General features: G+C 40.6%; 1 protein-coding gene across 1 annotated transcript in view; it reads right to left on the bottom strand.

Moving 5' to 3' along the window:
- The window catches only part of lrig1 (leucine-rich repeats and immunoglobulin-like domains 1), a 45,027-nt gene extending 18,805 nt beyond the window's left edge, over window positions 1–26,222 (bottom strand). Inside the window, exons 1-6 of the mRNA XM_041782277.1 lie at window positions 25,202–26,222; window positions 12,228–12,299; window positions 10,017–10,091; window positions 3,153–3,290; window positions 2,741–2,884; window positions 147–290 (exon numbers count right to left, since the gene is read on the bottom strand). Coding sequence (XP_041638211.1) covers window positions 147–290; window positions 2,741–2,884; window positions 3,153–3,290; window positions 10,017–10,091; window positions 12,228–12,299; window positions 25,202–25,404 — 776 coding nt within the window. The 5' untranslated portion in view covers window positions 25,405–26,222. The remainder of the gene's footprint in view (window positions 1–146; window positions 291–2,740; window positions 2,885–3,152; window positions 3,291–10,016; window positions 10,092–12,227; window positions 12,300–25,201) is intronic.
- Window positions 26,223–26,573: the final 351 nt, after the last annotated feature.

Below are 26,573 nucleotides of genomic sequence, written 5' to 3'. Positions count from 1 at the left end.
TCTGTAAATCCCATTATTTCTTACAAGATGCTACATGATTCTGACATGGGTGCATTTTGTATGTACATTTGCAAAACATTCCTGTATGAATATTTACAATAAAGTGTATGTTTGCATTTTATTTATATATATATTTTTAAACATACAGGACTTTCATCTTGGCAAGGTCCCAGAAGGCTCCATCCGTCAGTTTGCTGATGCTGTTTCTTTGCAGCTTGAGGACCTCCAGGCTGGACAGACCCTGAAAGGTCAGACCCTCCACCTGACGAATACGGTTCCTGTTCAGCTCGCTGCAAGAGAAACACACAAATGTAAAGACTTAAAGTTTGTGAGAAAAATCGAAGTGAAAATTGATTATGTGTTGACTTTGTGAGATCAATTTAAAGCAAGTAAGTCATTTCTTTCACGTCTTTAAAAGGAATGCTTCTTATTTATCAGCTCATATACACACACACACACACACATATATATATATATATATATATATATATATATAGCTGCTGCTGAAAAAACACTTTGATGGTGAGAAAAAAAAGTTAATGTGCCTTTTTATATAGTGTATGTAAACTTCTGGTTTCAACTGTATATATATATATATATATATATATACACGTCAAAGTGTTTTTTCGGCAGCTGGCACAAGGGGGCAGTCTCTTGCTCCCTGTGAGAAATTTTGGGGCTTCTGGGATACATAGTTGGATTACTACATCCGGAAGTGACGGTAGATCAAAGTCAGAGGTGGAGACCCTGGGGTCCAAGAGCAGAGGGTTAGCATTAGGGTTATCATTACGGAGGTAATCTAAGCTAGAAGTTCTAACTTAGACGCTGGAAGAAACTTTTAAGTTTTGCCTGAGAAATCGCTTACTCCCTGAAACCGACACTGAACTTAACGACAGCGAATCCAGGGATCGGCGCTTTAATTCATCTGTCTATGCGGTCAAGAGGCTAAAGAATGCTGCGAGGTTCCCCCCCGTGCATCGGAGAAATAAGGCAGCCTCTCGCCAGCTGGATGCATACAGCAACAAGCAGGAGAGGACATGGGTGTATAAGGGGGTCCCATGGAGGCCTTCCAGTTCCAGAGTGTGAATGGCATGACAGTGACTGGAAGCATTGTTATTTATTTTACAATAAAATAACATTTGTAATAAAATTTTCAGATGTCTTTTATGTTATTGAAGGCAAAATTATAACATTCAAATCACTGTTCTGCTTGACAGACTCTCTTTCACAAAAATGCATTTTTCTCAGCTTTCTAGAAAAAAGTGGTCTTTTTGGTGAAACTAGCCTCTATTCAACTTCAGATCAATCAAGAATGGAACAAGCTACAAACAAACGTTTTTTTCCATGAAGAAATAGAGAGATTCTTCTTTCATTTGAGCTATTTGGTGTTTTCAGAATCATAATACAAAATATTCTGTGGGTCTTGAAATATGACTCAAAATGGCCAAAAATGCTGGCACAAGCCACTTTCCATTTTATAAAAGGGCTGGCACTCAATGACTTAACTAACCCTCATCAGAAGTGACCTTTCCACCTGTGGCATAAGGAAAGCTCTGTTCACCAAGAAGCCCATGATAAACAATAAACTGTAAAATTCAGTATTTAAGATGCTCTTTCAATATCTATTTTTCATCTGAAATGTTTTCCTCAGTTATATACTGATGCGACCAAAAACAGCATAAAGTGCTGAGATATGCAAAATTATAATCCCAAATGCATGCAGCTGTCAGACACGGCATGAGACCTTATGCAATTAAAAATTTGCCCCATTCCCTGTGTACTGCAAGAAGATGCTTCACTGCTCAGAGTGCTAGAATATATAATGACACAGAGCAGAACAGCAAGGGGTTAGTTCTACTGTTTAACCGCTTTTCTCATCTTCTTGGTCCATAACTGTGTGCTAAAAAGAAACATGGAGTAAACCGTTAAGAAAAAACCTTGTGAGTTGCTGGTGTGACTGATAATACTCCTCAGTAACAGGCAGAGGGAGGGCAGAGTGACTCATGGGCTGGGTGTCTGTCTCAAACCAATCACTGTGGGCTGAGAGCTCAACTACTGTACATTTATTGACTACTGGAACTTCTATCTTCTGCCTATTTATTGTTAATTCTTATTTATGTGTTTTTCTTATGCAACTTCTCCTAACTGTACCTCTTGTGGTCATTTATTGACCTCTGCACCCACTCAGGTTCTTTTGTGTCTCATGTTCACCTTACTATAATGTTCAGCCACAGTACCACAAGGTTGCTTGTCCAACAAAAGGAAGGAGAACTACCAGAGCCACACTGGGAGAGACTTCCATTATGTAAGCCCTTTCCTCCCCAGAATTGAAGCGTTGAGCTACAAAGAGGTCGACCTTGCTGTCAAACTGGAGGGAAGTCGAAGGAAGATAATGGGAGGACGGTGTAAGGAAAAAACGAACCACTTTGGGAAAATGGAAGGCAGCAATAAATCACTAATAATGCGTCTTCAGTGTTTACCCAGCCAGACCTTATCCACCCCTAGAGATTTAGCTCACACTAATAGCACTGCCAATGTTAAATACACAGAGCATAATCAACAGACAAAACATACTCCTCCTCATTAATTCTTTTCCATTCTGTGCTGTCTCCAAAGCTATAACTTAATTTTCAGCTAAAACAAATTGTTTTTGTGGGTCAAGTTGCTCTGACAGATCCATGCACACTCTTGTCATCACTCTGACTGTGTTGTCTAACTGATGAAGTCCAGCAGTACTCACAGCTGGGTCAGTTTCGGGAGCTGGAAGGCTCGGACCGGGATCTGGCTGATGCGGTTTCGGCTCAGTCTCAGGACCTGTAGAGTTGATCCCAGATGATCCAGAGCTCCAAGCTCCAGCACACTGATCTTATTGTTGCTCAGGTACCTGGACACAGAAACAGCAGAGGAGATTTATAACAGGTGTTTGCCTTTCTTTAGTTACATATTTTTTGTGTCCTGTAATTTTCTCTTTGAATTTTATTGTAAACACACTTCAGCTTTAGCTTCGGAGATTTGGATAAAAACTTTGTGTGTACGGCTTTTCTGTTCTATAACATTTCTTCAAATATTTACTGCTGACCTGTAAACTTTCATCTCATTCTACCAACATTTTTAAAGGCCGGTCCATTATGAGCAACAAAGATGGTACTTACAGGTCTCTGATTTGGAGAGGCGATGGAAAGCAGTGGCCGCGAAGCTCAGTGATGTCATTATTGCTCAGGTCCAGGGTTTCCACAGAGACCAGCTCTCTGGTTTGCCTGCCATCTATACTGCGGATCTTATTATGATGTCTGGAAAATTAAAAAAAAAACACATAAAAAGACATTAGGTGTGGTGAACTATTCTTCTCAAAGTGTCTCTGTCATTATCTCGGAAAAAATTACTCCACCTAAAGACAGTGACTTTTTCCCATCAGCAGAGGAAGACACTTAAAATCCCCTGGCCTCTTTTAGCCCACTGTGAGGCACAAAGAGAGCAAAGTACACAGAACAAAGTAGTCCTTACCCACTAAAAAATGTGTGTACTTAAAGAGCTTCTAGAAAGAAGCAGACACTCTTTAAACAATGCCAAGGACACCTGTGCTTCTCCACAACACCTAAGATGCAAAATCTTTAAGATGGCTGGACCAAATGGAGCCACACTTTAGTGTGTGAGGGAATGATGAGGTGTTTGTTAAGCTCCCAAGATGCTATTACCAAAAGCCCAAAAGGGGCCCAGAATAAGTGAACTGTACCGTCCCACTTTTTTCACATCTTTCCATAAAGGTGCCAAGCTGTCCCAAAATGGTGGAGCTACTCATACAATAGACAATCTGCACTGGCAATGTTAAAAATATGTAGTCTGACCTCAGCTTTATTCCTATCTAATTAACAAATGACACTATTTCAGCATTACCTTTAGAATTCAAAGAATTGAGAAAATTCATATTTTTAGTAGTTTCCACACAGGGATAAATGCCTCAGTGTCATCTGATACGAGTAGTAAGCCAGAAGTTCATAACTACTATTTTGTTTGTTTTTTCTCTTCTTCAACATCTGTGCAGTTGCTCTTAGTTGCAAAGAAGAAAAACAAAAGACACAACAGTTTGAAGAAGAGGACTGTCGAAATACTACTTGGCAGCCAAAGTAACACAAACTCACACAGGCCTAAAAATCACGTGTGAGTGGAGCACATGGAAGGCCACAGGGCAAGCAAGAAATCAAACAGCTCTACTCCACTGTAAACACACACACATAGACAAACGTACACAGCAGGTATTTATCATACAAAGCAGACAGAGAGGTAAAACAGAGACGCACAGAGAGACATCCATCTCCCTGCACAGGTGGTAATTAAGTCTGGAAAGGTGCGTGTGCATAAGTGTGATGGCCGGCGTTATTCGAGAATACATGAAAGCCTTTGCTGGGCGACACATTTGACAAATTTGCAGGGCGCTAACTAGGGACAGGAATTTCATTTAGTGGGAATATCATTTACATGACTCATCTAAAAATAAAAATGCAAAAACAAAAGCTAACAAGTGGCGAGTGAAAAACACAAAAGATCAAATGCATCAGCTTTGGTTGGTACATATTAAATTGTAAAATCTTTAAAAGCCAGTATACACACATGAAACAAACAAAAAAAGGCTAACAAGATAAACTTTAGAGATTGTGTCATCTTCCTGGATGTTGGACATTTAATCATAGGTCAATGACCCCTGATAACAAACAAAATTTAAATCATTACCCTTATGATCAATTAATTCAACAGCTGAAAAAAGGCTCAACTTCCACTGGATAAAATAATTTTGAGAGGTTTTAGAGCTTTATTTTGTAAGTTATTTATGTGTGTTCTTGTGCATATTTGACATAAAGTGCAAAAGAGAGTGAGAGAGCAGGTGTTCAACTAGTCAAACTTGTCAAAACAAGGTAAGTCCCTCCTTCCTTTCTAGCCTTCAGCCAGCAGATGGACGGACACACAGAGTATTTATTGGTGTCTGAGAGGAGGAGGAGGAGGAGGGCTCACACCACAGCGGCCCACCTGAATAAACAGTGGCAGAAATGGTTAAGGATGAGCCATGAAGCACGCCTGGGCAAACACACGCACCAACCACACACACAACACAAATAACAAACGCACACATGGGACAGAGCTACAGACAGTGGCTAGGGTGAGCCTAGGGGGGAGGAGAGTGGGAGAAAGAGGGGGAGAAGAAGGGGTGAGGTGGGGTCAACAGCTGGTGACCTTAGCTGGGAAAAACAGATCAGTCTCAAAGTGGAGGGAGAGGTTGACCTCTCTCACTCGTTTCTCTCGCCCCACTCTCCTTCCACCACTCAGACCAAGTTCCCCCTCCACTCTCTCTCCCCCCTCCTCTCTCTCTCTCCCTGTCCCACAGTGAGAGCCCAGCTGTGTGTGAGAGACAGATAAAGCCTTGGCGCTCAGCGTGTTTGAAGTCCACACATACAATAGTAGCGTTTATAAAAACTGATTATCAAACGGCCGAAGAGGTTTCTGATAAAGACGAGCTCAGTCCTCTCTCTCATTCTCTTTGAAGTCCGGCGGTCTTGTTCGCCTTGATTCCACTTAATTCCAAATCTCATTACTCTGCCCCATTGACCATCTGATTATGGTGAGCTTAGCTGGTTTTGACACTTCTTTTGATGTATGGATAGTGCTTCAGCGCTTTTTCACTAGCATGCCCATTCTCCCGTTACCACTGTCATCTTTGGGGGTGATTGTTTGGACCCCAAAGCTTCCCTCAGTCAGCACAAAAGGAGAATTATTTTAAAATCAGATCATCCAGCAGTCCATAAGGGATTTCAATCCCAGAGCTGTTATTAAGGCCTGCTTTGATGTACCCATGAGCACAATGGGAAAGTTTGTGTAACTTCGACAGTGTGTTTTAAAAACTTTTTGCGGCATATTTTTTTTGCCATCCTACTGTTGCATTCTGGGAGCCAGTGGGATGCCAGTTGGCCTGCCTACTGAATCATGGGACAGTGGCAGCCTGACATTTTTGCCTGATCAGTTTCAGCTTCCATGTGATCAGGTGACTTTTGTATAATTCAGTAAATAAATAAATCTCTCTGACATCTGATGAAGTGATTTGCCCAAAGACATTTAAAAGGCATAAAAACAAGTAAGTGTATTTGTTCCTTGTGCATGACATAAAAAAGAGGCTAAAGGCTACAGGCAAAAGAGAGAGAAGATAAACCCATCTAACTAAGAAATCAGACGTTATGACAAAAGAAGAACAGGGAGAAACAGCACATCAACAGAGCCAGTTGGTAAATAAAACACTTGCTGAAGCCGGCCAAAAGAAGACCAAATACGTCTCCATCAAGAAAAGCCTTCAGTGTGGCTCTTTGCTCTTCTTCACTAAAAAAATTGGTTCTCATAAAGCTGCTGCTATAGCTGCATCCACATTAATCTCTTCAGTGGTATTCAGGCTTCAAGTTGTCTCAGCTAAACTATCCATAGCTACTGTCTATTTCTCCTCGAATGATGCCGACTGGTCATATCATTCTCTGGCTGCTGAAAAGCGTATTAACTGGAAGCTTTGTAGGGCATGATGGACATGGAATCTTGCCAAACCATATGCTTTGCAAAGTAAAAGTATTACAGTGAAAATGTTTCAGCCGCTGGTGTGATAATAAACAGAGTGCATCTATTCGCATGCCATTTATGTGTGCATTTGAGAATGGCAAAAGAAAGCAAAAACATACAAGAACAGTAGCGATCTTTTACAGATCAGACAAGGAGTCTTCAGCTGTTATGAAACAGACTGAAATTAAAACTGCTTAGTATATATCAGTATTGTTCAATATGAAATCAATGTCTTAATTATTGTAATAGCAGATACTTATCTTATCAGAAGAAAAAAAAAATTCTAAAAATTCTGCCGACACTCGATGCCTATATATATCAAGTAGGGATGCACAATATCATTGTTATGATATTGGTTACAGCATATTTTAGCTTAAAAAAATGAATTGTCAGAACTGGCAGATATGAAAATTTCTGCCGATATAGAAAAACAATATTTTGGCTATAAAATTCTGCCATTATCAGTTGTGAATATTGGCCATATGAACAAGTAAGTTAGTGAACTTTTAGAACCAACAGACCTATGTCCTCTGATGTCGTTTTATTGTTCATTCTCATTTAGGGCTGAAATGATTCCTTGACTTATCCGAGTGATTCGATTAAAAAAATTCCTCGAGGCAAATTGTCTGCCTCGAGGCTTCGCTTGTGGCACAATGCACTTGCTTTCACTATTACTATAACGTTACATGCATGATTTGAGGTGTGAAAATCACGAGAGAAGAGAAGTTGATGTAGTGATGTTTACAGGCACTCGTCCTGCGTTTTTACGCAGCCACTGGCCGTGGCTTCATGGCAAATATAGCACTACGCCTGCACCTGTAAACTTACGCAGATTTCCGAGTTTACACACTGCCTGCATGACTCACTGGTGTGAGACATCGCTCAGTTTGAGTCTGCAGACTTCAGGGAATTTCATAAACGTCTCTGATTGACCCCCAATACCATTAAGTATTGGTGGTCGCCTAAGGCTCCACCAACACAAAGAGGCCCGCAGTGAGTGCAGAACATTTCAAATGAAGCCCCAAAAGAGACACTTAGTGTCTTTATTTCAATTAAAAAAAACGTATGTATGGATCAGTATTGGTAGAAACTATCAACATATCAGATATTGGAGAAAATCTAATATTGTGTATCCCTATTTATATTCAGTTATTGTTTGTTTTTCAAAGTGTTAAGAGTTTTTAAGTGTGATAAATGCACGTAATGTGAATGCAAAACTAGTAATTTTTGCCACAATGGAGCACAATTTACAATACAAGATAAGTAAAAAGATAAGAGATGCTTAATCAAAATTGAACCAGGAAGTTTCTCACAGGAGTTTTAAACAGTGTCCAACGTTCTAGAAACTTCAATTTCATCAATCATGGAGAAAATCATTTTAACTGTCTAACTTCTACAACCTTTTAAGAAACTGGCAAACAGCCAATGACTTAGAGGCAGGCACTCACCCATTATGTTCTTTCAGCTTCTTAAAGAGTTCAGTGTTAGAAATGTTTGATCATAGCAGAAGACAAATTGTTAGCCCACTTGCTCAGGTGTGCGTTTGTGTGCGTAAACCACTGTCTCACACAAACTTGTCGTCCGACGGCATTCCAGTCTCCCTCAACCAAAGGCAAAGGCCCTGAAGTCTGTACCGGGCTCACACACAGACACAGACTCTCACACTCCTGAGGGCCCGCCGGTTGGCACGGAGACTGAACACAGAGGATTTACTTTTGGGAATAACCCTAAGCATGACCTCAGCTCTCTTCCCTTTTTTCCCCTCGCTGTATCCTCCTACTGCCTCCTCCACCATTCCTCTTTCGACATGTGGTGATGTCACCCTGATCTGATACTGCCCTCCCTATTTTCTCATCCTTCCTCCCCTTCTCACTGTCACCCATTTTACTGTAAGCCATGTGACTGACAGCTGCAGCTGCAAGTGCTTCCGCGGGCCTTTGCTTCAGCTGTGTGGCTTTGTAAAGACCCGACCCTCCCTCCAGCCTCCACTCCCCGTCAGACGTACAGGCCTTCCCCTAGCAACAGGCTTCAAGTCAGGCCAAAAAAAGACACAGCGTTCATTTGAAGGGGCTGCAACTCTGCATGGTTTATGCAAGTAAAGGTGAACTTGCTCCGATCTGTTTAGGAGCCAAAAAGTGAGCAGGGGTTTGTGCTGCACACAAAAAGGCTGAAACCTTTCAGGAACTTGACTAACTTTAAGAAGCTGCTTAATCTTTAGATACAGCTCCCAGCCTACAGATACTCTGACCACATAAGTGCATCATGCTGAATTCTGGGAAGCTGGCATATGACACACAGAGAGGTGTGACTCCCACGAAGCTCATCACTGAGAATCATATGATGATAACCAAATATTACAGGAGCAAGCAGCTGCGTCCTTCACTTCCAGTCATTCTGCTGGCATGCTAGCAAAGTGCAAAAGAAGATCCACAGAGTGAAGCTAATGGTTAGCAGTCGACTAGCTTAGAGGGGTTTAACTTTCTTGTTTCAGGTTGAGTGAGATGTGAGAATGTTCCCTGGTCACACGAGGGGAAAAAGCTATGGCACGCTGGAAAAACAACAGTCCACCCAACAGATGATACGGGTGGAACGCTGTCATGATTGTACTTATCCCTGTGTGTGTTTGTGAGCGTTTTAGAGAGTAATTGGAATCATACCAAGGAGCACTGCTATTTATTTAGCTATAAAACTACAAGTCTTCAAACCAGTTCATTCTTAAGATTATAATCTCAGGTTTTCTTACTATATTTGTTACCTCCAACAGCTTTTCTTTGTATTTGATTGTTTTTGCATTCTTTAAAACATTCTTTAGCATCGCAGTCACCCAGAAAACTGTCAGTTTTCAGATAAAATTAAAGAAAGACAGTAAAACGGTAACCTCCACTACAATCACTATCCTCAGAATGAATAAAAAATCACAAACTTTCCCTTAACCTTAAACAAGCTACATGTTGCACAGAGCTATAAAACTACTAGTTCCTCACTGTGATTTTCCCTCAACAATGTAAAAAGGAGACAGTCAACTGGGCTCATTCTTGTGACATACACAGGCACAAACAAGCCCTTCCCAAATAGGGCAGTAAATCTCCTGTGATATGCCAGTGCAGACAGTCCCCACAGGCACAGTTGCACAACTGGGAGCGACCACATTGGAAACTGCATACGAGCTGAAAAACCAAGCAGCCTGTACAACTCACTGTAGACAAAAAATGCACTAGAAGCATTTAAGCAGGGAGGGATGCTTGGATTCAGCTCATGAAAAATATTAATGCAGTATTACTTTTCAGATGCAAAGGTGTATGTATCCTCCACAGATGTCAACAGACTATTTCAAGAGCATTTCAAAGAGGCCACTGGCCTAAGAATACAGCAGGAGGGAGCCTGATAATTCTGGTACCATGTTTAGCAGTAAATGAGGCAGTACTTACAGGTAGAGAGATACGATCTTGGAAGCGGCCTGTCCTAAATCTGGTACGGAGGTCAGCTCATTGTGGTCCAGCCGCCTTGAAAAGAGAAAGAGAAGAGTAGTTAGTGAACAGCAGTGCTGGGAAAACACAGAAGAAAGGCACAAAAGATAAGATTTTAAAGGACTTGATACTTTAAAGCAGTGGTTCTCAACTGGTCTAGCCTGAGGACCCAAATGTCCAAATATTCTTTACAACTCATGTTTACTGAATGAAAAATATCACAGTTTGGATTTAGATGGAACAAAATATATAACACAGTGAAAGAGTAGTCCATTAAGGACTTCAGTACTTCATAGACTTTTGACACATTTTTTTCCAGACATGTTTGCGACCCACTGAAAATAGCTTCCCAACCAATTTTTGGGTCCGGACCCACCAGTTAAGAACCACTACTTTAACAGGCACTCACTGGAATACTTAGGAACTTCAAGATTTAAGCCCTAGAATACTTTTGGTGGACATCCCAATACTTTTATTTTCTTTTTTCATTATTATTGTAAACCGCAAGGTCAACAAAGTTACTATCTATGGTTCCTTACCAGCTAATGGTTTTTAAAAATCCATAAATTGTATGCATATTAAAACTCTTAGAAAGGACAAATAAAGACATATAGTCTATGACTATTTACTTACACATTAAAAAGGTACTTAAATACACATTTTACAAGACATGATGAGGTTGCCTTTAGATTCTAACCTCTTTAAGGGGAAAGACACGAGCTTCAGAATACTGTAAAATTAATGGTGATAACACCAGTTTTATCTTATAATTCAAACAAGACATCTATAATAATAGCAAAGGTTGAATATCTTAGTGAATTCTAGTTTTTATGGGCCTCACAGTAAAAATAAGAAATGATTTATGCCAATTAAGTAAAACAAAATGTATACTGTTGTAAAAACAACTAAAATCACATATGTTTCACTATTTATACCACTTATTTTTCATTATAATTTCACCAGAAAACGTAAAAACATTACCAATATTGAAGGTCTACGTTATTTTAAACAGAAGTAAGGGTCACATTAAAAATAAAGACTGATATAAACCACAGAAACATAATGAAACTGTTATTAAAATGACACCTTGTCCTTCATTTTTCATGCAAAAATTTCAGTATTTGCTAGAAATCCTATGCAAACAAAGCCTTTTATGACATGTACCACTACTATTATCTTTATAACGTGTAAATTTTATCAACTTATCACGGTTAGTTATGATTTTACAGCCATTTTTAATGGACCAAAACAGACGTAAAACTGCATTTTTCGAGTTCTGGGGGAAACATGAAGTTTGGGCCACTGCTGATTGGTTGACTGATGTCCTCTGATTGGCTGAAAAAATCACTCCAGTTCTAACATATCACAGAGAGTTGAGGGGAGCCACAAAGAAAGTCAACCAAAGTGACCATATATGGTTCCTTGCCTCATAGATGGTTAACAGAAGTCGTTTTAAATGTTCAGCTCACTAAGATATAGAAAAAATTAAAGCACAAGCTGGGTTTTGGACAATCATACATGTGAAATAGACAAAAAGCAAATTCCTTTATAAAATCCTATGTCTACATAGACATTCAACTTCCTTAAAACTGCAGTCTAGATCTGTGAAATTGTGCTTTGCTGGCTGAGTTGCCACACTGTTGTCAAGTCTCTTTCTCGTAATCAACATGCACAGGGCTAAAAAAAAACACAAACTTCGTATAAATCAAAAGATTTCAAACCCGACTTGTCACTTCAGCTGCAGAGCAAGTCGCAAGTCATCCTTTTAAACAACCAAAAATAACATGAGAGTAAAACAGATGTCAGGGAGCGTATGACTGGCTGGAGGGCCTGCCAAAGATGTCACCAGTGTGTGTATCACTAGTTAGCTCGTGTATGTGTGTGCTGGCGCTGAGTGACACAGATCCAGGCCCTCTCCTCACCATATAAAATATTTACAAGGCCAGCCTTGGTCACAGTATCGGGTGGTGGAGGGGCTGCTTAATTTAGAAAACCACCACTTTATTCTCAATTGGACTAAGTTCAAGGAAACACATAAGAGGATGCTACTAGGAAGTAGAGTGGTGAGTACGGAAGTTAGTCAGAATTTAGTCATTGATAAAAACTTATGACAGAGAAGAAGTTTGAAATACCAATAGGGAAGTCCAATAGGGTGACTATGTGACTACTTACAGCTCTCTCAAGTTGGGAAGGTTGTCCAAAGCTTCGACATCAATCGAAGTCAGCCTGTTGTGTCCAAGATTTCTAGAAGAAAGGAAGGGAAAAGGTGTAAATAAAAAAATGCAGTCAAATATCTGCATTTGTCATTGCCACTTTTCAGTTGTTTGAATAAGAATCAGGATCAATATCAACAATTATCTCCCTCATTTGTCAAACAGTCTCATCCATCCACATTAAGTGCACCTGAAAACACTGCAGTACATCCATTCAGGCGGCCTTCAAGGAGTGCTCGATCAATACTATCGATACAGACTGCCTCTCTGCCCCAGCTTCGCTTTCCAAACATAACCCACAGGCTATTCATCTGCAGCAGTCAATTTGCACTTTAGGCAAACAGTGTATTTAATAGCTGGTACTTGACTTGTGCAGGGACTTATTAGAGCGATTTGTCCAATGATAGTGTTACTGATTCAAGATGAAGGAGGGTGGGGATTTATGTGAGTGTTCACCTTACACATCTGCCTTTAAGGTTTGAGCTTCCCACACCATATGAATATATTTCACGCATAAACAAGTGCTATCTCTGTCACACATACACACCTCCTGCCTGGCTGGCATGCAGCCGGCCTGTTGGCAGAGAGGAGGCTGCACTGAGAGTACTGTTTGTGTTTGTGTGCTGGGGTTAGGGCTGGGTGAGACAAAGGGAGCCCACAGCCCCGAGCCGCCTGCCTCCCGCCCCTCCATCCCGCTGTCCAGACGTGAGAGACGGCACAGGAATGTTTCACAGGCCTACCGAGAGATGGCTGCTTGTTCCCAGAGACTGGGGGACACTTTAACCTGATGCAACACATTCCTTATTCTCTTGCCCCACCGTGGCCCTAAAGGATGGCCGATGAGGACAAAAGGGAGCAAGTTCTGTTGCGAAAACTGTTGCTTGTAACGAGAAAGAAGGAAAAACTGAATGTTAAGAAAGTAAAAAGGTGGCTTATAGTGCCAGGTAATTAAGTGAATCTCAATTTCAATTCAGATTTTGAATATGAAGTCATTGTTGCAAGACCACATTTTTAGAGAGCATGACTTATTGAGTTGGGGTCTGGTTGTCTTCAAACTTTAGATTACAATCTGCCATTGTGATTTTCTCTGTGCTCAAAATGCCAGCTTGCTTTTAAATCTTAGGATACTTGTTCAAATTTTATGCCCTCATGCTCCAATCATTCTCATTTCATTCAGTTTATTTCTGCTTGTTTGTGAAACTGCCGCTCTGATTTTACTCTCTGCACATGCTCAAAACTTTCTCTGAGCACACACGAGTTTCTCAGCACATGCTCAAAACTTTATCTGAACATACGAAAGTTTCTATGCACATGCTCAAAACTTCCTCTGCCCATGCTAAAAAAAAATTTCTGTGCAACATCAAGATTTTTTCTGAGCATGTTCAAAACTTTCTCTGTGCATGTACGAAACTCAGTCTAGATAAATTTCTGCTCTTGGGAGTTTTTCCATGAAACAACCAATAGGAAACTGGTACGGGATTGACCAATCACATTTGCTCTTCCTGATGTTGCTGTGCTGCTCTCCAGCAGAATTTTTTCTGTTAGGTTTTAATGTTAAGTTGAACAAAAAATCTAACCCCAAAGTCTTAAAGTCTCAAAATATTACAATGTGCTTTTGAGTTTTGCAATATAGCAGTTCCATTTAATTCTTCTTGTTTATTCGTTTGTTGTTTTTATGTCATTATTTCATTTTTTTTTTACTCATATCAATTTTTTCCTTTTTTAAAGTTTTAAGAGTCTTTAAGTTCAACAAATGCATGCAGTACAGATATTTTAAAATCAGTGAGTAATATTGTTTAATAATTGTAATCTCTATACCAATTAAAATAATTGTGATAATGATTTTTGCCATAATTGCACTGCTCTACTGGCTTGATTCATAAAGTAGCAAAAAGACTGTTATTGTAGTCACTCAACTTTTTAATCCAATTTATTCCTATCAATCTCAATCTTCGCCTCACCTGACAGATTTCCCTTTCTTGTCTTCTTGATTGCAGATAATGACAGTCTCCCTCCCCATAGCTTTCTCCTTGTGTGTATGTATGTGTGACGAGATAATAGCAGAGCATGTGTCTGCCCTCCAGGCACAGGTCTGACAGGGAGGTGTGCATGTATGCCTATGTTATGATCATTTTACTAGGGCACCTCCCATTGTGGCCCACATCGCTTAAATTGTCGTCCCCTGCAACAGGAGGCAATTACCTCGTTATGGTGAAGCGAAGTGAAAAATCACACAGCTTTCCTGTGGGATGTCTCTGCCTGTAGGTACATATATTCAGACAACACAGGAGCACACAACTGACACAAACACAGCAATGACAAAAGAGCCATCTTAAGCAGTTTTATCAATCTACTTCTGGCTCAAACAGAAGTTCATTTGTAAGCTTTGCATTACAAGCAAACAAGTTATGCTGATGAATTAAAGCTCTAGAGAGCTTTTTCATGTTTAACATTGAGTTAAATTTGCTATACACATGCTTTAAGGCATAAAAGTCAATGCTTAAAATAAAGACCAAGGGGAAACAGAACAAAAGCAAGTACCTTTGAGAGCCAAACCTGCCGTACTGGTGCTAAAGACCACAGCAACAAACAAAACTGGTCCTTTTTCTGTGTGTGTGTACTCAAGCACACATGTGCCTTTTTCTCAGTCACCTATGATGTTTACATAACTGAGCCTCCCTTTTTTTTCTCTCCTCCTCATTCAACCAGATTTATTCTCTGGCCTATCAGATTAGATAAGTTTCACGGTGTTTTAACACCTACTGTATAAAGTGATGTAGATAACACTGGTTTCTTTCTCTTTCCCACTCCCTCCCCACCTCTATCCTGCAAGGACGGGCTGTTGGAGGGGGGGTGTTTCCACTGCTAAGCTGGGTTAATGCTTTCCAGAGAGGGCCCTTCTAATCATGCTGTTTCTGGAGAAGTTGGGATAGGAAGCCTAGAGGTCATAGAAGTTTGGGATTTTTGGAGATGCAGATGCAAAAACCTGCAGAAATAATTACCCAACTGAGACAAATGAAAAGCTTTTAAATAACCTGCCAAGCTCTAAACTTGTATCAGAGAACAAACAAGCAATTGCAAACCTATTTCTATAAGTTCAGTGCATACATTCAGATCAGGCAGAGAAGGATGTACGATTTAGATGGGAGGTGTCGCTGTGATTAACCACGACAAACACAACAAAGCAGAGTGCCTTCATGCTTCAAACACAGCCTTCTATTGTATGGTACAACTAGTTTATATAAATGGGCAGGACTGTTTGACATTAGTCAGCAGGATTAAACTAAAAAGACCTTTCTGCCAGGTACTTCACTAGACAAAGTGTGTGCTAATTTAAGGCTGCATGTTGAGCCAAAAACAAATTTTCCCACTGACAGCAAACTGCACTGACTGGTGCACTGCTGCCAGGGAGCAGGGAAATGGTGCTTAATCATTTACTGTTAGAAGGTACATTTAAACAAAAACATTAAAAATATGATAGCCATGTTTAAATCCATCAAAAAGGGTGCATATTCAGGACTGACTTCCCATAAAATCCTCCTACTAAAGTTTAATCTGCTTAACAAATATTAACAAATCACAATCAAACATTTACATCTTCAAACTGCACTGACCCAACATTTCAATCGTGTCAACATAACCTGTTTTCTGACAGCAAAGACACAAAACAAAATGTCAGCAGAAAAAGAGGGCCAGTCTGGCATTCAGACTTAAACTATTTAAAACCCCACCTTCCATCTCCCAACACATTACAACCAAAACACTTCCCACCACATTACAAACAATACCTACAGACTTTAATGGTGCATTTCCCTTGAGCAGTCCCAATTCACTTTGGTACAACACAGTTTGCATTTATTTGCATTTCCGTTGCCAACAGTAGGAAATGGTCCAAATATAACCTACCCATATTGTCCTAGTTTTTAACATCCTTTTGGGGGAACCAGGCATGCTTACTGGATCCAAAAGGGTGGAAGTACACACACCCCAGACACACTTCAGTGTGTTGATTAGTTGAAAGAATTCCCACTTGTCTTTTCATTGTGATACACATACCAGGGATATCACATCCCAAGTAGATAAAACAAAATGCTGGATCTCCTCCATGGATGCATTTTCATCAAACTTATTGGCAAGGTACAAAGCGTCACTGTACTATGATGTGACACTATTACATGGCTGATGCAACTATAGTCGTCTGGCTTTAACCCCTGCCAACCACGTAAGGGTACAAGTAGGGGTGCACCAATTGCAATTTTCACCGACCACCAATCTTTAAAAAGCCTGACCTGCCGATTCCAATTTTGGCTGATACCGATTTTTTTTTAACTGACAGCGTACACCTTCAATGTTCAAATCTTATTTTATTGAAAAACATTGAACAATACCTGTGAAACAATACAAGCTTGTTGTTTTAACTGCACAGGAGTTCTCTCAAATACAAATGAAAAGTTTAGAGCACTGCTGTCCAAACTACTAAATTATGTCAGTTCCTTTAGTCTTTCATTTTTCACATTTTAGTAGGTAGAGGTACATATGAAACCGAACTTATCCACCGATCTTATCTAAGTTTCAGCCGATCACCGATCGCCCAAAATTAAGGAAATCTGCGCCGATTCCAATTTTGGCCGATCGATCGGTGCACCCCTAGGTACAAGTGGCGGAAACACAAGCAATATCAGGATTCAACCAACCAAACCACCTGCTAGACTAGGGATGCATACTGATAGCCATTTAAAGCCTGCCAAACACTAAGATTTTTTAAATCTTAACTGATTTTTCCAATGTTAGGGACCCCACACAAGGCAACAACTAATCACTAATCACAATTAGATTATTTTTGCAAATCGTTTAGCCCTACACAGTAGCAGAGTGATTCCACATCACATCCCTAAAGGCATTTATAGCTCAATGTTAAACATTTTGAAGTTGATTTTTACTCCCAGTGTTATTAGCTTCATTCTGAGTGAAATGTTCTCAGTGGATTGTTGTTTATGATGACACATTTGCACCATGAGTGAACTAATCCACTGAGTTAGAGTTCTTGTCTGTGACTTAAGGTGTTCCTAAAGGAAGCATAGTGCATATACTTCATCACCAAGACAGTCACATTTAACGTGTTAAGTGCAACTCTGTATGAGTTAAATTAACATTTTTAATATTGCTGTGTTTTACTTTATTGTGTGATTTTTGTGTTTTGTTGGTATGGTCAAAATAAAGATATCAATCAGTTACAGAGGTGTGACTTTACCTGAACAGCCTTGAGATCTATTCTTTTGTTGATCTATTCTCTCTTGTGGCTGGCTGCCAGTATTGGTTACTGCTATTCTGAAAGACTACTGCTTTGCTGCCACAATGCTCTTTGTTCCAATATAAACAACTAGTAACTAGCATTGATCACATCTCATATGAACTAATTTTTCATTATTTTGATATAGAAAATGGGGATTACGTGGTCTTGAGGCTGTGTCAGATTATATTCACGTACAACCCAAGCACTGAGTGACATTTTTCAGCACATAAATGGGGACGTTAACCTGCAATGAGAATCAAAGGCTGGAGGTGCAAGCACTTCTATTGTCACATTTTGAATTGTGGAGTTGTTTTTACCATTGTTATATGAAGTTAGTTAACAGTTTTTATTTACTTGGCCTTAGATTATTAACTAAAAGGAATAATATTTTATGTTTATTCAGATGGGAAATTATTCTTCAGGAAACATCCCTAGTGGAAATGTGAAATATGGGAATGTGGGAGAAGGCTTCTGCTAAATATCCCTTACAAGGTTACAGAAAAGCACAACAGACGATAGGCAAACGTTGAAAACACATCAATAAACCACCTGTTGCCCTTACATAGCGCTACTAGACTTGAAACTGTTGCTAAATAAATACAGAGGTCATTTTAGATTATTAAAGTCAAAGAAAAAGCCCCCGTGCCTTTCATAATATCAGTAAAAATATGTGCAACTAATTATTAATGGAGGAACTGTTGGTTTTATAGATGTGACCTGCAACCTTAGTAACTTCTGAAAAGCATTTATCTTCAATAATTGCGTGATCTAGTGATAATCGCACACTACTGGAAGGATATGTGAGCAATCTGAGGCATAAGCTTTGCTATGAGCCTGCTGGGAAAAGCTTTAAAAAAGACAATGTGATAAACTCCTAATAAGCCCGTCTGACTAAGCAAACTGTCTGAGGAAGAAAAATGAGGCTCAGTGCCTGCACTAGAGCGTCATAGCTGGACCAAGGAGCTGATCCGACATATAAAACTCATTAAAAGGCTTTAAAAAATAGCTGTGTTATGGGTGCTGTGGGAGTAGAGGACGGCTGGGAGTACGGGAGTGATGTCATAGCATATGACACTATGCTTGTAAGTCAGCACACGGTCTGTGTGTGGGAGAGGGGAGAGCAGGGTCTCACATATGGAGATTCATCATCATTATCTTTCCTGTTGTTATCACACATAAATGCGGGATGAACTTTGCTCGCTCAAAGTGTGAAGTGATGTCAGGGATGAGCCTTCTGTAGTCAAGCTGCGAGACAAAGGCCCTTTAATGTGGTCGATTTCAGAGCATCATAAAACCAGTCAAATAATAACCTGAGTGTCAGAGAGGCCAGGCACACACATACTAGTATACACACACACACCACTCTTCCTGTCATTAAAGCCCAGTTTATAACCAGGCAACTGCAGTGAGAGTGTACACAAAGCTAACACCAGCTCCAGGCCACCATTTTACGCAAACACAGAGGAAGGAAACGGGCAGAACAAAGCTTATATCTTATCAGCTGTGACAAGGTTAAAAGCATAAGCCGACCAACAAGATCTACAACAATAATGACAAAAGTGATAAGTCAAAATCGGTGCAAAACACCAGTAAATTTAACATCTTTGGAGGCTGAGGAGATCTAAGGTGCCAGATCAGAGAAATGTAGCGCAGATGGGATCAGCATATTTCAGCATTTGCATTACAGATTCCTCCCCCACGCACACACATTCACTCAACAAAGGAGTCGCTCCAGCCTTTGAAATCAGGCAGGCTAGGAGGGCGCGTGACTCAGTTTCTGAAGTTTTCCAAGGCAGGAAGAAGGGCCACATCTTGGGGCCATGTGCAGCGCCATTCTTCACGCTGATGGTTTGGGGGGCCGAAGCCGTGGATGGAACGGGGCACTCCAAACAAACAGGGAGAAGGTTGGGAAAAGGCCCTGCACTAGCCTGAGGCGGTGCATGAACCCATGGCCAGGACTGACGACGCCAGCATGGACACCCCAGATGAAAATTACACTCCTGCTGTCTTTACATGTACTGTATGTGCACACGCAACATGCTCCTACAATGAACACTGGATTCTTGCGTGATAACAATGTAATTTGTTATAAATGGTGCCAGATTACTTCATTATGACTAAAAGGAAATGAGTCTCCACAATTAATCTGAAAGAATAACATAAGTACTGTATGTTTCCATACTGAGGCTCTGACCTTGTGCTCTTAACTTCAAAGTGAATGAAAAGACAGCATCATCTGTCAATTCCATGTGTTTATTTTACTATCAGAGCAAACTTCTGCAACAATTATCCTCCAGACAGTGGTGAAACAAGCATCTAAATATTGGACTGTGCTATCTTAACAATCTCAGTGCATGTGAAAGTGCAGCCGTCTAGACAGAGCAGCTCTGATACGTCTTCCCTTTCTCCAGTATCAAAACGTACAGACTCTTCTACAGGCTGAGAGGCTCAAAAATGGCTGAACTTAGCCCTCCAAGCTTCACTCTCTTCTCAAAAGGACTGCATGATTTCTTGGGAGAAGCTGCCTGACTTGCACAGCACCTCCTCCTCTCCGTCCAAGTCCCGCTTTTTTTTCTAACATCTTCTCCAGATTTCCAAACTCTTACCAGATGTAGAGAATTCACAGATGATTCATCGATCGAGCCCACTTTGTAGACACCGACTTTGGGGGGAGAGGGAAAGGTGGAAAAAAAAAAGTTGGCGCCCTGAAGTGTCTTCACAAAAGAGCCATCTATTCTGCTGACTGGATTCCTGCAGAATGACTTGCAGCAGCAGCTGTTTGATTGTCATTAAAGCCAGAGTGAAGCCATGAGCTCACTCTATATCTTCATGTTAATGTCAGACTTTATCTGCCGTTATTAGAGCAGGGGCTCAACCTTTGCTGTTCCCGCTTAATTTGTTATCAATCTATGACAATGAATCTTCTCGATCTGATAAAAGAAGCATCGATTACAATAAAAACGAGACTGCTGCTTTAAACTTCCATCCTTTAGCTTTTACTGCCCATCTTTACACCAAACAGTCTGATAAGAGTTGAAAAAGTGAAGAGCAGCTGATAAAAATCAGTGCCAGTGATATTATCATCCAAAGCTCCCAAGCACTTTAAAATATCTGCAAGCGGACATTCAAGTTACACCGCTAGGGAAACTATAACAATAAACAAACATAGTGTAATTACCCCCAATACCACAAGATTACAAGGCTGCGTAGCTAGAATTGCCCTAGTAACCACAAGAAGCTCAGCCCTGCTGAGTGCTGCCACTGCTGCTGAAATGTTCACCTGTTAAATTGGGAAAAGCTTCCTTTCTGCAGTTCAGACTTCTTTGACAAAGAGCAGAAATGTTGTTTAGAGAGCAGCGTATTAAAACAGGCTTTGTTTAGTGCATATTAATAGTTCAGATGAGGTAAAACCCTACCTAAAAATAAGAGTTGCCCCTGATGTACACACTAACAGAGCTGTACTCTTTAATTTCCTCAGGCTTTGCTCCGTGTGCTAAAACATGTGTGACAGTGGTTGAGGTTTCTGACCACTGACAGGACTTTCAACAGCTAGTGGAACCAGCCTGAGGGCAGCAGCAGCAGCAGCAGCAGACCGTGACATTGACAAAACACTTCCATGCAGTGGGCGGAAAAGGCCCCCCCACACATCTCCCCTCCTATTCCCCCAGGCCAGGTGACCCTCCGCCCCACCCTCCTGCAGACCGGTCCTCAAGCAGCCAGCTGAGCTCTGAGTCCCTGCCAGGAAACCACGGACACAAACCCATATCCTGAGGGCAGAAGCCAAAACCAACTGTTGGGGGCTGTGTTTACCAATAAGGCTGCGCTGTGAGGTTTAAGGCTACGACTTGGGGTTTAGCTACAGCAGAATGTTTGGTGTATGCCAAATATTATGGTCGACATATTGGGAAACTTGGGAAACCACTGGGGAAATGTTAGCTTACAAAGGAGCCCATTCATAATCGTGTATCGTCCATGCCTTTTCACCAGTTACTGCAAACTAATAAAGCATGAATTCAGCATTCAAGAGTAAAAACAAAGAATCCCCAAATAAAAATGCAGCTTTTTTTTAAAGTTTACAAGACAAAAAGATTTACAACTCGCATGAAAAGACTACAGGCTGGCAAACAGACACGCTATATCGGCTTGATCTCTATCCAACCACAGCAATCTCAGCCAATATAAGCAATGTTCATGCTTTTTTTTACACACAAAATCCTATTATGCCTGTGGTGCTGTGGGCAAAAATGCTTCTTAGACACATTATCCTCCTTGCAAATAAGATAAGGCACCACTCTTGACAGGGAATATGTGACTGTGTGAGGGCAAACTTGCTTTGAATGTTATCTGGCTATTCATCAATCAGGAAAAATGACAAACAACCAAGACTGACAGATTGTCCAGTGAAACAAGCACTGAAGAAAACAGCAAAAGATGTGTGGCAAGAGTTAAAGAAGCCGCTAAAGCTTTTGAAACTCGAGTTTCACTCTAAAAACTGTACAGCCAAAAGCAGATATGTCTTTCCTTTTATCTAATCAATATAGTAACATATTCCAATTAAACTGTAGCAAACTTTGGTTTCCTTTAACACCTATGAGCCCCGTACAATTCCCTTAATCCCTCATTGTCTCTTCTTCAGAGTTCCAATAGAGCATGCCATCATGTTTATTTCTTTGATTCCCCAAAGTTTTAACTTTTTTTTTTTACAGAGGACTTCAAAATTAGAGTCCTGTTGGGAAATGATTCAGACAAATCAAAGCATTATTTGTGTTTTTTTTTCAGCTACAGAGTCAAAACAGCTACTGATACACAAAATACAACACCATCTATCTTCCCATGACACCAACTCTCAACAACACTGAACACCCACTTTAAGCCACTTAGTAGGCCTAGATCTTGATCTTAGGGGGGGTTTCACGTTGGTCTCGCTAATTCTACATGTATTTTGTGTTGACAAAAAGAGGAATGATAGAATTTAGGCACTACTTTTGTTACTCTAATGCATCCCAGAAAAAAGTCACTTGAAAAAAAAGTTGGCATTTTATAATTCCTATGCAAGCATCTGTGATGATTTAAGATAACTGCAACATAAAGAACAACCCCCCTTTACCAACACACAAGGATAGGAAGCCTTATTTATTCTCATCTCAGTGCTTTAACGTAAAAGTAGAACAAGATAGATTTTAAAGCCTTTAAAATGTTCTACAAAGTACAGAAGAGATATTTTAGGGCTCCCTGTTGATGAACAAGTTGCCCTTGCATTCGTTTGAAAGTTGCTTGTTTAAAAGTCAAATCCAACAGAACATTCAGATTATTCAGAGTTCCTTTAAGACTAATCTACTTTACATGTGGGATGGGGAAAGGGAAGCTGGCCGAGGTGACTACTGGTGCAGAGACGGTCTATTCCACAGTGATTTTAGCTGACTCACATCTCTGCTACAGAGCTGGTGCTCTTCTTTTAAACCAAGACAAAATGCTAGTCAGCTCTATTAACAGGAAAAGGCTGTAAATGTTGGAGTCTTTGGTACTGATGTGCTAAATTGCAAAATTAGTTTAAGTGCAGCAGTTTCTCTTTTGTCTAGGAGAAAGACAGATTCATTTGTAGCGTACAAATATTCTTGTACAAAGCAGCTCTAAAAACTTTCAACCCAGAAAGTAATTCCATCCACTAAAGTGGACAGGACTGGGCTTAATATACCTATAATAGGATCACACTGGCCCACGAGTGAAATTGTCCATACCTGTCTCTTTTGGTTTACAGTAATCATCAGCTAATCTGGCTCCTTCACAGATCCTGAAGGAATAACCCTGGTGTCCTTTGAGCTACCTGCCAACATGATGTGACTATCTCAAGTCATATGGAATTATGCACCCAAGGTGTTTGAAAAGATAATTCCAGGCCATAAATCCATTCCCTTTGAAAACAGCCAGATTGTGGGTCCTTAAATCTCAACCGATAAGGTTTGGCTGAGATAAGAGGAGTACACTTGGAGCGAGACAGAGCACACGCAGGACAGTCTCTGCACAAACCAAAAGTTTGAAAGCAGCTGCTTCAGACAAGACATTTGTCCCATGCTAGTAATCTATTGTCTATTTGTCCATCCATTGGGATAGGAGAGGAAGTGTGTTTCTGGGTAGATACATGATAAACAGCGTCTGCACTTGAACTTGGCTAAGTGCTGCTTCAGGGCGATGAGGCTACCCGCACAAGTGTCATTATTCTTGTTTTTAGAGGACTTTTTAAAAGTTGCATTCCTCGCTTCCCAGGGGAAGACAAACCGGCCAACACAGGAACCTGGGAGCCGAGGATCCTTTTTGGTCTTTAACCCCACATTCCCAGAGACGCACACACAAACACAAGCAGAGAATTCTGTAACAAGATGCCTAATTGTCACAATTGTCACTGGACATAGTGGTTGCAATAAAATGTGGTGAGAGCCAAAATGTTGATTGGGAGGACAGAGAGTTGTGTTGTGTGTAAATACATTGTGTCATTCAGCCTGATAAGTGCTGAAGTTCCCTTAACACTAAGGACGTACCATAAAAATGCCCCAAATTGGCTCATTTCCTAAATGAGCTCGCGAACAGAGCTTCAGTTGTTGTTAGTCTTATCCTGAGGAATCTAATTTATAAGAAATGCAATTTGAAAACTGTGGCTGGTTACACAGAGAATTGAATTATAGAGATACCTGTCGTAAATCTGCCTGAATAAAGGAGAGGATTATTTGTTATGACATGTTGGGCTCTATTTGTCTAACCCCCCTGAAGGAACAGATGATTCATTCTTATACAGGAGACATTAAAAGTATTTAAGAAAAATGTGCGTGATAACCATCTATGTTTTAGAAACTAATAAATGTATTAAATGATGCAAAAGACCAAACACACAACATTCGTTAAATTCTCAGCATTTCAGGGTATTAGAATAAAAACAAGTGGTTAGAATTTAACTGAGAGACCTGTATACATTTGACTACCTTTCATATCTACATGTGTCCCCAAGTAAAGCATTAAACCACTACTAAAAGGACAAAAAATGCTCTGTTAGGGGATGTACTCTTGACAAACGGTGCTGAAAGTTATTGAGCTAAATCAAAATTAAGTTTACCTTACTACACCTAAACAGACCATGTATTGCATTAAGCCTATAATGAAAAAAAACAGTGATTAAACCTACACCCTGTTGTCCTGTTGGGGAAAACTTGTTAAGAATAAATTAGTGAAACAATCCCTACCGTATAATAACATGATGTGTTCTAGAAGAGTACATGTGATATGTTTGAAACAGGGGGTCCACGTGTAAAATGAGGAATAGTAACACTTATAAAACTTTAATACACTTCAAACTTACAAAGTGTTAAAGGGAATAATCATGACTAGCCTTGCAGCTGTCCTCACTCCCCCCGTTAAACTTAATAGATATTATTATGCAATTCAAAAGCAGAACCACAAAAATGTTCTCAGACGGGATTCCTTCAGAGAAGTCCATAAATAATACAGACCTACTAACTTCAATCTCTCTGCGCCTTTAAGAAAAACTTCCTGCATTGTAATTAACTTTTCTTTTCTTTACAAACTCTGTTAGGCTACCCTGTTATGGACTGGTCAATAAATAGGCAAGGGCATCTGAGCGCTTTACTTACAAGGAGACAGTCCGGACTGGAAGGTCCAGAGGCGTAGCTGTCAGCTCCAGGTTACTACAGTCCACTGAATCTCCGCTGCACGTACAGTTCTGAGCACACGGCAAGTCCGAGCTCAATCCATAACTGATAAACAGTTGGAGCGACAAAATTAAATAAAAAGCACAACGAGAAACATATCCAAATCGTCCCAGGGACGCCGCCATTTTGTATCCAGTTTTAATAGCGCGGCCGCTGAGCTGTCTCCTCGTCCCCACAAAGTGTGAATATTACTGCAGCTTTGGAGAGACTGGATGCCTTTTACAGCACATTAATAGTCTTTGTGCTAACAGAGGCTAGTATAAAATGTAGTGTAGTAACATGTTTTCAGTCGTAATAACAGTCATTGAGGACAGGAGTTCCCACTCCAACTTTCTCCTCTTGAGTCCGACGCGGGCAGAAAAAATCAAAGGTGATTCACAGAACAACCAACAAAAGTAGACTACAACTGACTTCTATCCGACTGTAGATGAAATTCAAGTCAAAAAGGAGTTCACACGAAGGGTTTGAACTACATTTTAAGGCAACAAAGCTGCTTTTGGTAACATGTTTGAAAACATGCAACAACGACGTGTTAAAGGACACTGCGCCCGGATAGCTCTCAAAATAACCGCTGAGCAATAGAGCAGCAGCAAAACTGATTAAAACTTAGGCAAACTATATCGGTGACTTATTACGTAGTTATAAAAAAGTCCACTACACAGTTAAAGATGTAGAGAATAAGTTAAGACCCTCAGGGATAGTGCCCAAAACTCCAGCGTTGCTCTCTTAAGCCGAGCGGTGCCTATCGTCCAGTCTCCGCAGCACTTCACCCATGTAACTCGAATAAATCCAACTTTTGAGACGGTCCTTTCCAGAAGAAGTCAACCAATTGCTTATCAGGTGCAGTCTGTGGTCACAAAATCTCGACGATCCGATTAATAGCAAAATAGAGTACCCCCTCCTTTCGACCGTGCACCACCACCATGAGTTTTTTCCTTTCTTGAGTTACTTTTCCTTTTTTTCCTGGGTGATCGCTCCGTAGTCCCACGTTGGATGCACAACAGCGATTCCAGGTCCTCCTCAGGTTCGCTCTGATTGGCTGTTCCGACTTGATGGGCGGGTTAAGTCCTAACCTTATTGGTTGTTTCGAGTTCCTCGCGCATCAGGGTGTTCGAGAGCCCGTGAGTGGCTGTCACTCAACGGTTACTATCCCCGCCTATGTTTCCCACCCCGGGGTGTGAAACCGCACCACCTCCTCTCACTCTCACTGCTTCTTAAAGGGACAATCACCGGGATCAAGCTCTGTAATCGCATTATAACAAGCCATAATAACATAATTGGTCTGAATGTAATA

The sequence above is a fragment of the Cheilinus undulatus genome, linkage group 3 (assembly GCF_018320785.1).
Source record: "Cheilinus undulatus linkage group 3, ASM1832078v1, whole genome shotgun sequence".
Classification (NCBI taxonomy): Eukaryota; Metazoa; Chordata; class Actinopteri; order Labriformes; family Labridae; genus Cheilinus; species Cheilinus undulatus.
Note: the sequence above shows the minus strand (reverse complement) of the source record. Positions and strands in the feature narration are given on the sequence as shown.